Source organism: Bactrocera oleae, chromosome 2 (genome assembly GCF_042242935.1).
Source record: "Bactrocera oleae isolate idBacOlea1 chromosome 2, idBacOlea1, whole genome shotgun sequence".
Classification (NCBI taxonomy): domain Eukaryota; kingdom Metazoa; phylum Arthropoda; class Insecta; order Diptera; family Tephritidae; genus Bactrocera; species Bactrocera oleae.
Window position 1 is genome coordinate 84,176,766 of NC_091536.1, and position 17,236 is coordinate 84,194,001.

General features: G+C 36.8%; 1 protein-coding gene across 9 annotated transcripts in view; it reads left to right on the plus strand.

Moving 5' to 3' along the window:
* CASK (peripheral plasma membrane protein CASK) overlaps positions 1–17,236 on the plus strand; it is a 76,505-nt gene that overhangs the window by 28,295 nt on the left and 30,974 nt on the right. The window contains exons 1-3 of one of the 9 annotated variants that reach the window (XM_070105884.1): positions 792–1,091; positions 2,394–3,266; positions 10,514–12,801. The exons of 5 other annotated variants lie outside the window; for them this stretch is intronic. In XM_070105884.1, the coding sequence (XP_069961985.1) occupies positions 12,337–12,801 (465 nt within the window). In that variant the 5' untranslated portion in view covers positions 792–1,091; positions 2,394–3,266; positions 10,514–12,336. Of the gene's footprint in view, positions 1–791; positions 1,092–2,393; positions 3,267–10,513; positions 12,802–17,236 lie in introns of those variants that run through there. 3 more of the 9 variants (XM_070105883.1, XM_070105885.1, XM_036361412.2) reach the window with 3 other exon arrangements.

Below are 17,236 nucleotides of genomic sequence, written 5' to 3' on the forward strand. Positions count from 1 at the left end.
AGCTTGTGAGCAGCTTAAAATGCTTGAATATTTTTATCGCTTTAAATATCAGCATGTTGTTGTTGTAGCAGTTGATGCTGCCTTCATGCAGATTCAGCACGCATGTAGTGAGCGGCCTGAGCACACATATGCTTGGAACAGCAGCCACCAGCCAAAGGCGCAATGAAGTGTGCTGCTGCCTACTGTCTGTCAGCTGGGGTGGGGAAGCTAACGGCAGTATTACGTTGCTTTTCACTATGCATATTGCCGTCTTGCTTGTGCACACGATGTTGTTGGTAGCTTCAAAAGCTGTACCGGAAATTGATTGCTGCCAAAGTCGACGTTGGCAGCGCAATTGCTGGCCAAAGGTAAAACCCATGCCACCCGGCAAGCATGCATACTCGCTCAGTAGCTACAGTGAGGCAGAGAACGCCTTGGGAAGGGAAGGGTTGAACGTATGTACCTACCATAAGCCAAAGGCTGAAGACTACCGCGTGTTGGAATGGTTGAAGATATGTGAAATATTTGAAACATATTTGCTGCTAAAGTATGGTATGACTTGCTGAAGCCAAAGCTGCATTCAGCGCTGCAACTTGCGTAGAGTCAAATGTATTTCGTTTAGTTCGTGAGCGCACCTCCACTACGTACGTTGTTGAGTCAAATTTGATTTGTGTTGAGTGAAATTCAAGTCAGCCAATAGTTGACGCTCTCTTTGGCGGCATGTTGTTGTGATGCTGCGCTGTTCCTTGTATCCGTTCGAAGGATCTGCGCGACTTTCGCGTCTATAACAGTGTACCTTGCTGGCGCTATTTGTGGCAGTCGAACGCGAGCCCTTGGCTGGAAAGGGTACACAGCTCAGCAGCACTTACTTCACTGCATACGGGCACCAAGCGAATAGTAAAAAAAAAAAAATAAACAGAAACATTCACATACAGTTTGGTGGTGCTAAAAATTGTGTAAATTAATGGCGACTTGAGAATTTAGACAATAAAAACATCTGTGAATAATTAATTAATTACAAATGCAACTTATGCAATATTGTTGTTTTCGAGTAATTTGTGAACGCTTATTTTAACGGTATCGAAATGTAATGAAAAGCTGAAGTTGAAATTGTGTGTGAAAGAAAAACTGGCATCCTTTTTGCACAACCCACAAGCAGCGTTCTTTCTCCGACTCCTTGCTGTGTGTCAGTTGGCATGGTCATGTGCAAATGTGTGTGTATGTGTCGGTGTGCGTTTGGCGGCGGTGTGGAGGAAATCGAGTTCACCTTGTTGCCCCGCCGCGCCGCACACACCCACTTTGCGTTGATTTGCACATATTGCGAGTTGCCATTGCCATTCTATACATATGCGTGTGCTGACAAACGCACAGACACGCACACATGCACACATTAAGTGGTTTTTTACTATTTGCAATTTTAAAAAGCAACAATCATCTATTTTCTTTTCTGTGTTGACGCGAGTGGGCAGTGCACCGTTGCGGTGTTGAAGGCGGACAGCTAGCTACAATGGCAGCGCACTAACAAACAAAAAAAAACGGTGAATAAATAAAAATAAATAATGCGGAGAGGCGAATCTGCTGATGGAATAAGAATAGGAAAATCGCGATATGAACAGAGTTCGTTGCGTGGGCGGTTGTTGTGAGCTGCACAGTTTTGTTTGCCAGCGCTTCAAGTGGGTTGATTGTGGTCACAAAGTCTACAGGCCGTGGTCGTCGTTAACGGTGAAGAGCCTGCACTTGCTCGTTGTTACAAAGTTGCAAAAATAAGCATAAACGCAGCATGAATTGCCAAACCCCCCCACTACACTTTACCATCACCGTATCTGAGCTCTTTGTAGCTGCGTCTATACTTCATATATAGTGGTTATTGACGCCGTTGTCTATTCAAAGAATGGCAATAGAAGATAGATACCACCAACTATGTTATTTACTGCTTTAATAATATGTCTGCTAGATTAAATTAAATATGTCGTCTTAAAATTAAATCTGGTCCATGTTTTTTATACATAAGGACGCGCGCCTATATGTATGCTACAAATTCGGTTTTTGATTTCTGCAAATTTTGACTTAGTCGTAAACTTCTAATTCATCTATTGGAGCCTTTCTGACGCCCCGCAGTCTTCAATTTTCCAGTTTTTAATTAAGTTCTTTGCTTTCCTTTCAATTTCCGCGTTCATACAATTTTTTGTTTTTGTTTCTGCTGTCACGTAAATAGTCGTAACCGCCGTCGACGCCACCAACATTAAAGCTGCCTACTCAACTTAATTACAAAATTTGAAAACAACTCGCTAAAAAGATTAAAACGGAAAATAGAAAAGAAAACGAAAATGAAAAATGTTATAATGTAAGGGTCGTAGAAAAGGCGCTTAATGGTTGTTGTAACGCTCTTAAACTTTTTCACTCGACGCGCTTAGAAAAAGAAAATTGAACAGTGTTCGATACGGCAGAGAAAGCAGCAAGAACTTGTACAAAAAAAATAAAAAATAAAAAAAACAACAATAAACACACTGAACTTTTGATATAAACGCATAAAAAAAGGCAAAACTTTGTCTACGTCTGCGTTTGGACTTGGACTTGGTCTCGATGTTACAGCGTAAGGAGCGTAGAGGAGCGTAGTAACGCACACACATGCGCACGCACACGCACGCATACAAACTCGCAAAAGTACACACTCCATTTTCTACATCACTTCGTGCCTGTGCATCTGCCTAGTGGCTCAGCACCTGCCCCAGCCTCTGCCTCTGCCTCAGCGCCAGCGTCGGATTGAGATTCAGTAACAGTAAAATAGTATCAGCATTAGCGGCGTCAGCTCCTCAACCTTTGCGCGCTGCTAACATCAAACGGTCGCGCGCTCAGTGTTCATTATACAAAAGAGAGTTGCTGCTACTGCGTGTGTGTGTGTGTATTGCTAGCTGAGTGCTGTTGGAGTTCTGTTTGTATAGACTGCTGCCTTCACCCCAAAATCTCGTATTGATTTTGGATTCAAACACACACGCTGCCCTCGTCATCGTCGTTGTTGCTGTCGTGTGTTGCTGTAGCTGACTGCTAACGAGAGAGGCAGCCGCCATAAAATTCAACATACAACAGAAAGCAAACGCATACAGTGTTTGTTGCAACGAGCATAGCGCACGACCGCGGCATAGAAAGTTGGGGACGACGAAAAGCGACGCAAAGCAAAGAAGTATAGTAAGCTCGACTGAGCGGTGGCCCGCCCACCCACTAACCGCTCATACAGCAGCCAGCCAGTCAGTCAGCCAACCAGCCGTGAAGATGCTAGCAATATTGTAGTAAGTATGACTTTGCCACTTTTTACACAATTTTTTTTTTTTTTTGTTCAAGTTTGCTTTAGACCTTTTTGTTCAATTTCGTATTTCATCTTTTTTTCAGTTGTTTCTTTCAAAGTATTATTTGCCAGCTTTTGTATTATTGTTGTTGCTTATGTTACAGTTACAGTTAAAGTTACTCTTGGCTTAGATTTCGCTTTCCGTTTTCACTACATTTGCTTGTTGTATGTATGTATGTACCGCCTAGCTGGCGGTGCGTGTCCTGCTGCGTTTAAGGATGCGCTCGTACCCCGCTTAAATTCATTTGCACCGCACCTCCTACGCTTTTATTGAAAATTCGGTGGTGAATTGGCCACAGCATTTTAAAATGTTTCATAAATTTTTCAATTTGATTATTTTATTTCGTACGTTTTTTTTTCGTCCCCTTTGCATTTCCTTTGCCACAAGAATTTCATAAATTTAAACAATTTTCGCCGCAGATACTTTTCGCACGACACAATTCGGTCGATACACGCTGACACACTCTACGCACGGTCGGTCCACCATCAAGCTGCTCGACTTGTTTGGTGTTTGGCTTTTTGCTCCTCAGTTCGTTCGTTCGTTCGTTTAATTTAATTAAATTTTCCTTTGCGGTTTTTATTTGCAACATCTGACATGGCAGCCATTTGCAGTCGAGCAACTAGCAAGATACCATAAATGTTATTTCAGCATATTCTTTAGCCCGATATAATTCGTTCTTTGCATTTTATTCGGTATTTTTTCTACTTGCCTTCTCATTGCTTGTTTTTATTCGTGTTATGACTGCTGTTAGTGGTAGTGGTAGTAGCAATCGTGCTGTCTCTTCTACCATTGCTGTTGTCATTGGCGTAACTGTAGCTAGACGCCTAACTGCCGTTATATGTTTCACGTAGTTGGGGAAACTTTCTACACAGCAGTTGATTAATCGGAAATACCAATTTAATTAAGAAGAAATTTTCAACTTCCTGCAAATGTTTGTGCTTAGCTTAGACATAGACGCAGGAGCGTGCGAAAGATGCTGAATTAATTGAGAATTATAAAGTTTTTTGTTTTCATTTTAATACGTTGTTATTTGAGTTATCACGTTCGCTATTTATGTTGGTAGCTCTAAATCGGAAATTTAAAAAATCAGTTTGAATTGATAAAAGGTTCAAACGCATAAAAAGCATTATTCAAGTGTAGAAATTATGCAATTTTTATGAAAGAAATTAGTTTGCTCTCAAAGCAAAAATTCAAAAACACTAAATTTTAAAAACCGATAAATTCACTTTCAATTTTTAATTGAAACTATAGAAATGATTAATTTTTCACAGCAAATGTTAGGTGGTCTGGCTTCGAAAAGTGTTATAATCGAGCGTGCAACCGTTTTCAGCGTCCTCATGTGTGCCTGGCAATTGATATTCAAGCATTCATCGGTACATTTAGCTTTTAGAAATTGAAATTTAGTGTAATTGCCTCTCCATTAGATGAACTGAGCTTTAAAATGAGCAGCTTCGTATGAAAGTCACGTCAATACCGTTAAAGCTTGCTGTTTATTTGATGTAGCTTTTAATACTTAATTGCGATTTAGTAGTTACACCATTATATTATGTGCATAGCTTGAAAAACAGGTAGGGTTCGTTAAACGTAAGCTATATTTAGATCACATAGCACATATACATAGCACATATTAATATATATATATGCATACATACGCATTGAGCTTTCATGCTGATTTCTTGTAATCTTCTGCATTTTTATTTTATGCAAAATGTATTTCTCAGAAAGTCTCTGCTGAAATTTCTCAACAAATCTTAAATAAAAGAGAATTAAACTCCCGGGCGACCTTTGAAGTTTTTTAATATTAAGGCTCCATTATCAGTCAATATGTGGTTTGAGAGGCATTATTTAGCTCAGCTATTTGTTGTAAAAAGTTTTCTTTTATACTTCAACAAATTGAACTGAAAGCTAAGAAACAACATTTGTTGCTTGATTAATACTACCATTGGTTACCATACTTTTTAAATGAGTTGCCATATTATTAAAAAAAATGTTTTTGAAATTTTGTCCCCGATTATTGACACTTCAATTCCTTATATCATTTCAAGTAGAATATAAAACTTTGATTATTCTAAAAGTTACAACACATAGGATTAAATGCTGCCAGACATGTCAAGTAGCAGAGTGCTATCGACTTGTCTGTCAAACGAAAAATATCAAAAAGAAAGGCTGCCTTAAAAGAGAATTTTTCTTTTGAAAAGTGTCAGTGATATCCAGCCGCTTTCCTTTAACATTTTTCGAAATTGAGTGCGACCGTGTCTTTCTACATAAAAGAAAAAATAAATAAACTTGGAAATATTATTGCCACAATATCAGAAACGATTGGGCCTGCAGAAGACAGTTGGCAACTTGATTGACATTTCATAATTACCACTTTTATATTTCTTTATGCCCTTGTACAAATGTTGTACTTGAAAGTATTAATTTTTCCATATGGATTGTATTCAATATCGACTGCTGTAAATATCTATTTCAATAACCATTTTGGTATTTTTCACATCAAATTAGACGGCATTTCTGTATTTTGTATAAACGAAGCTTTTCTGGGTGTTTCCGTTTTTCTAAGCCTCCGCCTCAGGTTTTTAAAACATGAACATTCTATATGAATACACTTGAGAAGCGCTTTCAAGAAAAAGAAGTAATATGTCGGTGTGATTTGTATTTATATAATTGCAGTCCCACTGTACTAGCCTAATGTTCGCAATAAATAAAAAATAATTTTACGAACTAATTTTCGCATGTTCACGCGGGAAAACGAATTTTTGACTGTAAACGAATCTGAAAAGACATATTTCCATTCCATATGTGAAATCACATTCCAGCTCAGTAAAAATTACAGATATGATACTTACAGACGTGCCTGACTACTACACTAATTCGCCGTTTTATTGTTAAATTTATTCCTTTAAGTTTACTGGTCCTTTTTCTGCCTTCGATGCGTCATTTCTCTGCTCGCTATCTTTGAACGCTTTTCTCTTGTCAAAAAAATTACAAATACAAAGTTATCGAATTGAATCGATATATCAGAATATTCCTATACCTTATTAAAGTGGTATAATTGCTATCTTCAATACTACCAACCTTCCTTTCGGATATTTTAGACCAGTTTTACTATTCTGGATGGCTCAAATAACAAATGAAAATAAAAATTCCTTTATTTTTGTATTTTTAAATTATTTTTATATTTGTAGAAAACCAAAATAAAGAGTTATAGCAACGTTTTTTAACGCGAAAAAAAAAATCATATCACTATTTGGCATGCGTCATTAAACATGCTAGCGCTGGTTTGCAACGCAAGTGCTACCTATTTATTTGAGCGTCTGGTATAGTTTGTTCGATTCGCTGGAGAGTAACGCTTGGCGAATCGAAGACAGCTAATATTATCTTTTACAATATAAGCTAAATAACTTCGTTCACAGTAGTTTCGTAATAGGGTGTTATAGCGTTTTCAAAATCATGTTCATTTTATTCTCTCAGAACTTCTTCTCAATCTGAAATTTTTTAAATAAATTTCAAAGCTTAAAACTGTCAACATAAAATCCGTTTGATTGAAAAGCTAAACTTGTTCCTTAAAACTAATTAAAGTGTAAATTAAGTCATCCAGTCTTACAGCTGTTACAGTTACAATATTAACTAGTTACTTTTGCTTGAAATATAAATCATAAGCTTTCAAAACTGTCTAAAGGCTTTAGTGCGAAGATGTGAAAACAGTTCTACTTCCAAAAGAATATGGCAACTTCCCTGTTGCGCTTGAATTCCGTAGTAGTATAAAATGTAAATTTTATATATATGTATGTCTGTGTTGATACCTAAATATTTGCATATAAGTACGATTTTATTAATGCACAGAAAGCATTTTTATGCAGAATACGCTATAGGCAGCGAGCGCTAAGTACCTTAATAGGAAGCTGAAGAAGATATTAGGAGCAGAGGTTACATAAAAATTGCTTTAAAAGTTTAAAAATAAATGTGTGTATATATTACATACATATTTTTTTATATATCTAACTACATATGTACCTACAAAGGTACATACATATATGGCGCAAACTTTCCCCTGAAATATTTAAGTTTATGCAAAATGGAAGAAAATTTTCGAAAAAGGAAACGGAAAACGTACAACCAACGAAATCCGTACAGGAAACGGCAGCTAGTTTCGTAAAGAGCTACAAATGCGCCAGATAGTAAAGACATGATATTTCAGCTAGAAAATTTCAACAAATAATGCCAATGAAATACAAAAGGATATGAAAGTGGATAGCAGAAAGCAAAATATGTACAAAACGATAAGATAAGCGGATTTCTATTGAAATATGTCGGAAGGAAGGAAAGGGCTAAAGTTGAAGTAAAGTAGCGGGGGAAAAAAAAAGAAAAACAGTTAATCGTAAATGGGAATTTAATAGCATCAGCGCTATTGAATACTCATACAACAGCTGTGCCGTCACACATGTTTGTTCTGTATAAAAGAAAAAACAAAATAGAAATAAGCATACTTTCACCATTTATAAATAAATAATGAATAATTTATTGCACTTAAGCAGCAAAGGTGTAATTCACTTACACCCACGATTATAAATACAAATGCACATCTATATGTTTGTACAAATTGTTGAAGCTGTCTGCAAACTTTCCGTCACTGATAACATTTCCATTTCACTCTTATGAGATTATTAGGTTTTCGGATTATTTATTATTATTATTTTGCGATTTGTTGCCTTTTTCTGCTCTCTGATATGATGGATGTGTTTCAAATGTTAGACTTTCGCTGCTACCTTAGGCCAATAGTAATAAATATTACGTTTTAGAAATGATATATGAACTCCTAGATTTATGCGCACATAGACACTTACTAATGGAAGAATTGTTAGGTCTCTTCGACTCACATGTTGTTGGTGAATTAATGTGAATGACATACGATCATCGTCAAGAAATAATAAAACAATTGCAGCAACACCACACACGCGCTCAAAATCCGGTGGCGCCTTGCCATTTGATTAATGTCTGTGACGCGCAATTTTAATAAATATGAATTATTTTGTGATAAATATAATTGCTTTGCTGTCAGCGGAACGGATTGGAAGCTTTTATTAGTTTTTTCTTTTTTGGTTTTTTTTTTTCTTCATGACTCATACTAATTACGCTTGTAATATGTACTTATGACGAAAGGAAAGTGAGCGAATGAATATTCTTTATTCGTCACAGTGAAAATTTCTTAATAAACTAATTAGAAACAAGAAAAACAGTAACTACGACTGCACCGAAGCTATAATATATTATAAAACGGTATAAAAAGATCCTTATCTTGATTTTGATTAGGCAGTTAATATGGCAGCTATATATTTTGTAGTAGTCCGATCTAAACAATATGTGTGTAGATTGTAGCATTGTTTTTCACAATAATTTTTTTTCGATTTCCTGAAGATTTTGTGTCAAATAAAAATGTTTTCCATACAAGAATTTTGTTCGATAATTGTAGTGCATTTTCTTAGACAAACCGACTCAGCTCGCACCGTTGATCATTTATATACATATGTTTATACTTTATAGGGCCTGCAACATTTCTTTCTGGCTGTTACAAACTACGTGACTGACTTAATATACCCTGTGAACGATACAAAAATTTATATATATTTTAAAAATACTTATTCGAATTTGCATAGAATTTCTCTTTTGATGCAACTTTTTTTTTAGTAAGCGAACTTTTGCAGCTTAAATTATTATATTTTTCGAAGATTCGACAAAAACTATCATCTTCTATACAAAATTGTCAAGCATTATACTCAGTATCACTTCCAATTCAGAAGAGAACAAGTTCAGGTTGAAGCAAGATCCTTTCTATGTGATTCTCTCACGTTGTCTAATTTCGCTTTAATATTACTAAAGCAATTACGTTGCTTTTTCGTAATTATTTTCTTTATGATATAACTCTTTTAATAAATTATGGATTATTATGATTCTTTCAAATAACACTTGTTTGTAGTCATTTTGCGACTGTGATGTTAGACGCTGTTTCTCACTTATCTTGGATTGCTAAAATCGTATAGGATAGTAAAAAAACGTCCTAACACGTAGAATTTTTTGTGCTGTAGTCAAGGAGTGTAGGGCTCAAACTACCACCGTTTACTAAAATGACAAAAATGTAATGTACGTGATTGAAATTTTTTTAACTCAAATGCGTAATCAGGACACCTCAAATACACCCACTGAACTCTTAGCACATCAGTCGAGCTTTCCTTCAGATTTGTTGAGTAGTATTATTAGATGAAAGTTAGTCATATTTCGAAATCTCGATTGGAATGCCTGTCACCGCTTTGCTTACAGTTGCTAAGCACAAATTTGACACTTCAGTTGAATTCTTTAGACAGTTTTTTTTCGAGGTAGTAAAGAATTGATCTCAAATATGTATCCAAAAGTTGAGTGCTGTTTTTTAAATTCTTCAATTTTATTGAAAACTCTGGTTTTGTTTTAAAAATTTCAACAGTGTAAACAATTTCTCTGTTCATAAAATATTTAATCATTTAATTTTTCGATTCTTTTGCATAGCTGTGTAATTGTTTTTGTTTCTTGTTTTCAAATTTTGATTATCAAATCGTATTATACGAAATTCGGCGACCATATCTGTCACTTCTTTCTAAAAGTCCTCAATTGACCATTCTTTGCTAGTTCTTTCATGTCTTGATCTTTTGAACTGTCAGCTCGTGTTTCGAAATCGTGACATATTTCTCCTCTCCAACAACTGCTAGCCAATGCAGTTTAAGCAAATTTTTACATTCTGCTACCAAAAATGTTACGTATTTCATTTAAATTTAACGCCATTTTCTAACCAATACAAAAGCAAAATCGGAATTACAAACAAGTCGAAATATAAGCAGTTTTTTTCTGTTTTTTTATTTTCATAGAATTTTCAATTTAATTTTTATTTTACTTTATTTTTGCTTTTTGTACATAGTGTAGTGTAAGTAGTTTTCTTCCTATATACTTGTATACATACATATGTATATTCAATAGCGACAACCGCTTTGCTCTTGCTACCTCTCAATTCGCAAATATTTCAGTTTGTATTTGATTTCTCTTCAGTTGCTTAATAAATTCTCTAATTAAATTTTTGCTTTGGCTTTGATTTCGAAATCGCAAAATTCTGTAAAAACCCCCTATGGGGACTAATTTAATTTTCGTTTCTGCATTTCTTACAGAACACGCATGCTTACAAAATTTATTTATACGAAATAAAAATTAAAAACAAAAAATCCAAATAAACATAAATATAAATCAATAAACTGTTGAAACTAAAAGACATTTCTAATGGGGAACATGTGATGCAAATCAAATAAAATGCAAAACTCTAAATAAACCAAACTAAAAAAATGTTTTAAACAACAAAAAGTCTTAACAAAGTAGCGCACAAATCCAATATCAATTACTAAACTAAATCCAAAAAACAACAAACACATACAATAAGTATAATAAGTTGTAGAAAACATGTACATTTGTACGGTGATAAAAATGTTTATACTCGTTAAATTAACCAAATAACACACATTCCCAAAGATTTGAAAACGTAAGACGAGAACAAATCCTCTGAAGGACAATTGTAACAGTAAAGTGTGCCAAAATCGATTTATACCCAGTACTCGCTTCTCGGTTTGTGTAGATATTCATTCGTATTCATGAATGCCGTACATTTGGAACCAATAGTGCTCCTTTCAATTGTTGTATTATTAGGCGTAGTTATTGTTGTTATTGATTAATATACATAAGTATATACACTTATTTAAGATAACCCAAAAAAGAAACAAGAAAACCAAACCGAAAAGCAAATTTATACATTCACATACAAAACACACATTCGTACACGTTAAGATTAGCGCCCAATAATAAGAAATCGCAAACGCCTAACTGAGCGAGAGAGATTGCGACGACGTCATCGAGGACAAACACAAAGCCGGGCTGACAGCACGGGCAAGCGGAAGCTGACTTCAACCGTAAAAAGTGGGTTGATTGGTGTGCGAAATTGAGTGTTGAATGTGAAAGCTCCTTTCTTGCTGGCTGTCGTCCTGTGATACGCGACCAACCGCGTACATATATATATCATATAAGGCGAAAGAAAAACAGCTGAACTAAAAGAAAAGCAAGTCATACTAAAGGAGGATTACGCTAATCCATTGGTGATGATGTTGACGTGTACAACGCCTATACGGAGCAACAGTGTAACCGCCCTCGAGCAGCAACCATCCTTTCTGGGGCAAAAACAATACAAACAGGAACAGCAACAGAAACAGAAACAGCATCAGCGCCGTCAGCTGCAGCAACAGTTTACGTCGCCGCAATAGCAACAGGAGTTCGATCAGCTAAGAGTTTTTCAGTGCCAAGTGGGAAGGTGGCCGCAATCGTTTAGCAGTTTGTAGAATTGACAGCTGATAGGTCGTTGACAAGGCCAACTTACGAGGGTCAGCGGTGCTTACGAACAACGAACCAAGTGCAGCTGGTTCTCGCTGGCCTCGGTCGCAAAGCACACACCACAGAGTAAACACAGTGGAATTGGCTGTGACAGCTGAAAGTGTGCAACAACGACGTGACGTGACGTCGTTATAAGGACGTGTATGCTGCGCGCGTACGAACAAATTTCGCCGTTAGGAACTAAATAAACATTTACTCAAGGCAATCATCTCCACCGCCACCGCACAGACTACAATGCTCTGGTAGCCAAGATAGTTTTGCCGTGGATCACTATTGCGGCAGCAGCGGTGATACGCCACACGCAGTGAATAGTGTACTTGGAGTTGGGGCGGCTGGAATTAGTGGCTCAAGCAGCGGTGTTAGCGGCGGAGTCGGCGGTGTTTGCAGTCAATGCTCATCAACGGCGGCAGCGGCGTCGGCAGCAGCTGCGGCTGTAGCTGCAGCGGGGACAACATCGTGCGGTGGCGGTGGCAGCGGCGTTGGCGGCAACAACCACAACAACAGCGGAGTTGGTATCAGCGGCGCGAGCACAATTGGCGTGTGTTATTGCAACAGCACGATGTGTCATCATGGATCCGGTGGCATGCCGATGGGCATACCACCACCACCACAACCGCCACAAGCGATGATGTCCGGTGGCGGCGGCGTCGGTGGCATCGGCGATATGCGCAATCCACTGCACAGCAGCAGCAGCTTACTGGGCTCACACATGTCGCTTGGCGGAATGAGCATAGGCGGCGGTGGCGGCGGCGGCGGCGGTGTTGGTCTCTACGGTTGTGATACGATCATCTCAGGTCCCAGTCATTGTCGCAGTCTAAGCGGTTTGAGTAGTCTGAGTATCGGACCGCCAGCACCACCAGTGCCGCCTCCACCCCTCTTCAATCCTTGTAGTTCAAATAGTTTTAATTCGATACAATCGATGCAGGGGCCAAGCTCCTCACGCTGGGGACCTCGTACATCATGCCCGATACACAGTCCATTTCGAGTGCGGGCGCCCAACGGTTCAATATGCTCTGGACATCAGGTAATTTCAAACTAAATGGTTGTTGTACTCCTAGTTAAGCAATACATATACTCGTTTTTATATACTACGAGGTATACTCAAAACTTTATGCTCCTATACAATTCACACAACCAACCTCACGCGGACGTGTCTGTGTGTGTATGTGCGTGCTTTTGATTACTGTAAGTGAAATTGTTTGATATTTGAGTAAAATGGCGGTTACAACTGCGAAACCGAACTTGGCCTGGCCTGGCGTCTATGCTACGTGAGTGTTTGGGTGTTTTTGTGTGTGATTTATGTGAAAGGCTGCCTGTCTCGGTATGAATTTACCGCAAAAACACACATCTACACATACAAACATACTATGTATTAATATATAATATTTGCTATACACGTGCACGCATGTACTTAGTTACATACAAACGTTTGTGATGTTTCTGACATTTCTCAAATGTGTAAATATGTTAAATTAAACACTTGTGTTGCATTCGGTTGAGTTTGTTTAGTAGTCAAATATAGGAAAGCAAATACTGAAACAAAGAAACCAATATGTAGCCAAATATGTCTGCTTCTACTACTTTTTTGTTCATATGTGAGAAAAGCTGATTCTTGCCATCACCTTTTAATCACTTAGCATAAACCAAATGTGTTGTATCAAATGCCATAGTGTACCACGTACCAAATATAATCTAACGCCGCCCACATGTCACATGCGACGTGTATGCGGGCTGTGGTCGGAAGTACATTGAAGTAAATATATATGCCAATATGTTTATATGTATGTATATATAAGCGATTATTAGGGATGTGTCGAGAAATGTTTATACATTATTAAGGTGAGTTATATTTTTCTAAGATTCAACTTAAGAAATCAAAAATTTTACGTTAATACCTTCCAAAGTTTAAGCACACTTTTGATTATGAAATTTTACCATTTGAAATGTGCTGTGAATGAGTTTCACGGATTGTGTCTTTTAATTTTAAAATCGTTTAATTTTTGCTTAAATTTTGATATTTATACTCTGAACAGAGTATTTATTAAGTATTCCACAGAATTTGCAACACCTGAAGGAGACGTCGGGGACCATATAAAGTAAATATAAATAAAGTCTATCAATATATTCGTGAACTTTTAAGATACCGATCTGAAATTTTGGCCACGTCCTTTTCCTCCAAGGAGCTGCTTATTTGTCGAAATCATCGGTATATGTCCACAAATGCACCTGGAGTGATTCGGTACAGCCGAATTTAGCGTTTTTTGTCGTTGTTTGTTTTCGAAATCTCATCACGTTTTCATTTCAATTCATTGGATGACGCTAAATAAAATCGATTTCCTCCAAGTTTCCTTTAAGCTTCAACAGTAGACACTTTCCTAAATCGTATAACATTACCTATTGGATAATGATAATAATTGATTTTATGAAATTCGCAACCTCTCTTGGAGCGACTCCTGCTTATTGGAAGAGTCATCTGACTACAGAAAATCCATTAAGTAATATTCTAACTGTGAATTGGTACTTACTTTAACGTTAAAAATCGAAGAAAATATCTGATTTTTTAATTTTTCAAGTCGAAATTGATCGAATCGGATTACCTGTGTATATCTATCTCTTCCGCCAAAACTATTTACCGTTGACAACCATATTTCAAAATTTAAGTCAAATTAACCTGTTCTAGGTCTTGATCGTGATACGAGTCAGCCCAACTTCGTTTGTAAAATAAAATTAGTGCTCTTTTGCTAATACCAAGTGTTAAGAATGGGTTTTTCTACTACGCTACGTATTTGCGACCAGCAATGAAATTATTTGACCGATGTAAACTAAATTTGACGTTATTATTTTCGACGAAGTTTTCAATGTTTTTCCTTACCAATTAGAAACGAAAACTCCGAAAGAAAAACAAATAATAATTCAATATCTAAATATCTACCCGCTTGACTTGAAAAACCTTTAATATAGGCTACAAAAAAAATACACACACCTTCGATACATCCCTAAATAATTCACTGTCAGTATACAGAGCTTATTAAATTCTGCGCAGTGGAAGCTTTTTTATGCAAATACACATACACAGCATACATTTAGGCGCATAAATCCTTTTGTGTTGACATGTAGTTATGCATATGTGTATGAATTGCAAATTGGTACGTGGTATTCGTGCCCTTCTTGTGCGAAAATAGTTTATATGATGTTTACACACTTTATTCTGATGCCTTTATATCCGACTATTTTAACATGTGCTTTTCTTTGTCTCCTTTCTTTCATTTCTTTCAGGTAAGCAAATAAAACGTAAATCCACGCTCATCACCGCATTGCTTGCTATAGTATCAACCGAATTCTAAAGTAACCTAGCAGCGCCGGGAAAGCTTAAAATGTGTCAACGACATGTAAGATTATTTTCGCTCTAGAATGAACTGCTCATCCAAACTAACCGCAAAAAATGTCCCATAGCTTCATATACTATATAGTGTAATTGGTTGGTGTCAAAAGACCTCTCACATTCGTGTATGTGTACATATGTACGTATATATTGTATAAAGGCATTTACATACACATAGTCGGTATTTATATCTGCATTTAAGCATGTATGGAAATATGCGTCATACGTGGTTACAATTGCTCATTGCGGGTCATTTTCATATCCAACAACAACAATAACAGCACTAGAACCACGTAATGCCCGACGTTAAGTAATCGCATCGACAAAGGACATCGACAGAGCAACCGAACGGTCACATTTGTAGCCATCAATGCCACATAGCCGTATTGTGCATGTAAATGTGTGTGTGTGTGTGTGTGTGTGTAGCGGGTAGCGGTAAGTGCGCGTGTATTGTGCCACTGAATTATAAAGACTTGAATTCACATGATTGCCTGTCATCATTGCAGATAATTGAATGGAACTATTTGTTTGTACACATACATGTATATAAACAAGTGTGTGTATTAAAGCATATGCTTTCAATCCTACATATTGAAATATGGGCATACCGGCGCAAATAGTTTGAAAAGCATGTGCACGAATTTTCAAAGTTTATATCGGAGAGGTCGTGGCAGCAGCCGGTTTCATCGACAGGACCGCAGGTTTGACCGTCATTACAGCAATGCCTTTCCTAATAGTAATCGTATATATATTGTATATGTAGTCAGAGATTTATATAAACGCTTCCATACATGCACTTACGTGAGCGAGTTTGGGTCTTCACATAGTTGACCAACTAAATACAATATATGATTTACTACTGTCAACTCCTAAGTCATTCTCAAGTCAAAAGGACACACTATTAACGGCTAAAAATATACGTATGTATGGGCTTTGTGTCTAAATGACCTTAACGCTGGCATTATCGTTCATCATTGTGACATTCGACCGCAAATTGAATGTAACTAATGCAATTAGTTACAATTTTTCCGCTTGATTGTTTTACTCGAGAACTTTTGGTATGACTTGTAATGGATTTCCACGAATGTGTTATGCGGTGGCTCATTGAGAACTGTAGGTGAAGTTTCTTGCTCATTAACAAACCTTATTAAATTTATCATAGATAATTGTTGACAAGTTTTGCAGCTAAATTTGCAGCTAACATTTTTGTTATACGAGAACTAACCAAGCACTTTTCGAGTTTATGGAGTCATAAATTAATTTTAATAGCAAAACTTTTGAAATTGTAAATGCTGATGCATTGCTGTAAGATAAAATATATCCATAATAATATTCACTCCAACTACAACAAAGATCGTGCATTTAACTAACCTTCTTGTTTCGCCATGTCGTACTTTTTTGCCAGCTTAAAATGGTTTAATAGTGCAGTAGCCATGAGCTATTGGCGAACAAATATATATTATTATGAAATAACGACTATAGGATGGACTTTCTTGCATTCAATATACTGTCCAAGGTTTCAATTACCTACTGAGAGAAATCCTTTATTTCCACATCAATGGGTTTTACATAAAAGGTACTGATTCCGATTTGTGTACGGTGAAGAACTGTTAAGCTATCATTGTCCACTGAATAAGGTAAATTAACTTGCCCAAAAAAGTTGTTACACCCAGAACGAAATGTCGGAGACCCTATAAAGTCTTTATACACAATACATTAGGGCTCTTCAAATTATTCGAATAACCCGATTTTTCGAATACCCGGTTATTATCCGAATTGTAGTCGCAATATTACGATTATTCGGATAATTGCCCTGCTGCTAGTATTTGAATAAATGAAAATTGTATGGAATCCGAGCATCCCTCAGTTTATGAGATATCGATATAAAATTTTACTCACGCCCTTTTCACCCCAAAAAGCTGCTTATTTATCAGAAAACTGACCGATCAAAATCAAGTTCTTGTATGGAAACATTTTTTATTCGACAAAATATCTTCATGCAATGTGGCATGTATTATTGTAACGGGTGTTTTTTTAGAGGTATAGAACTTTAAATTGCAATAAAACAGCGATGGAT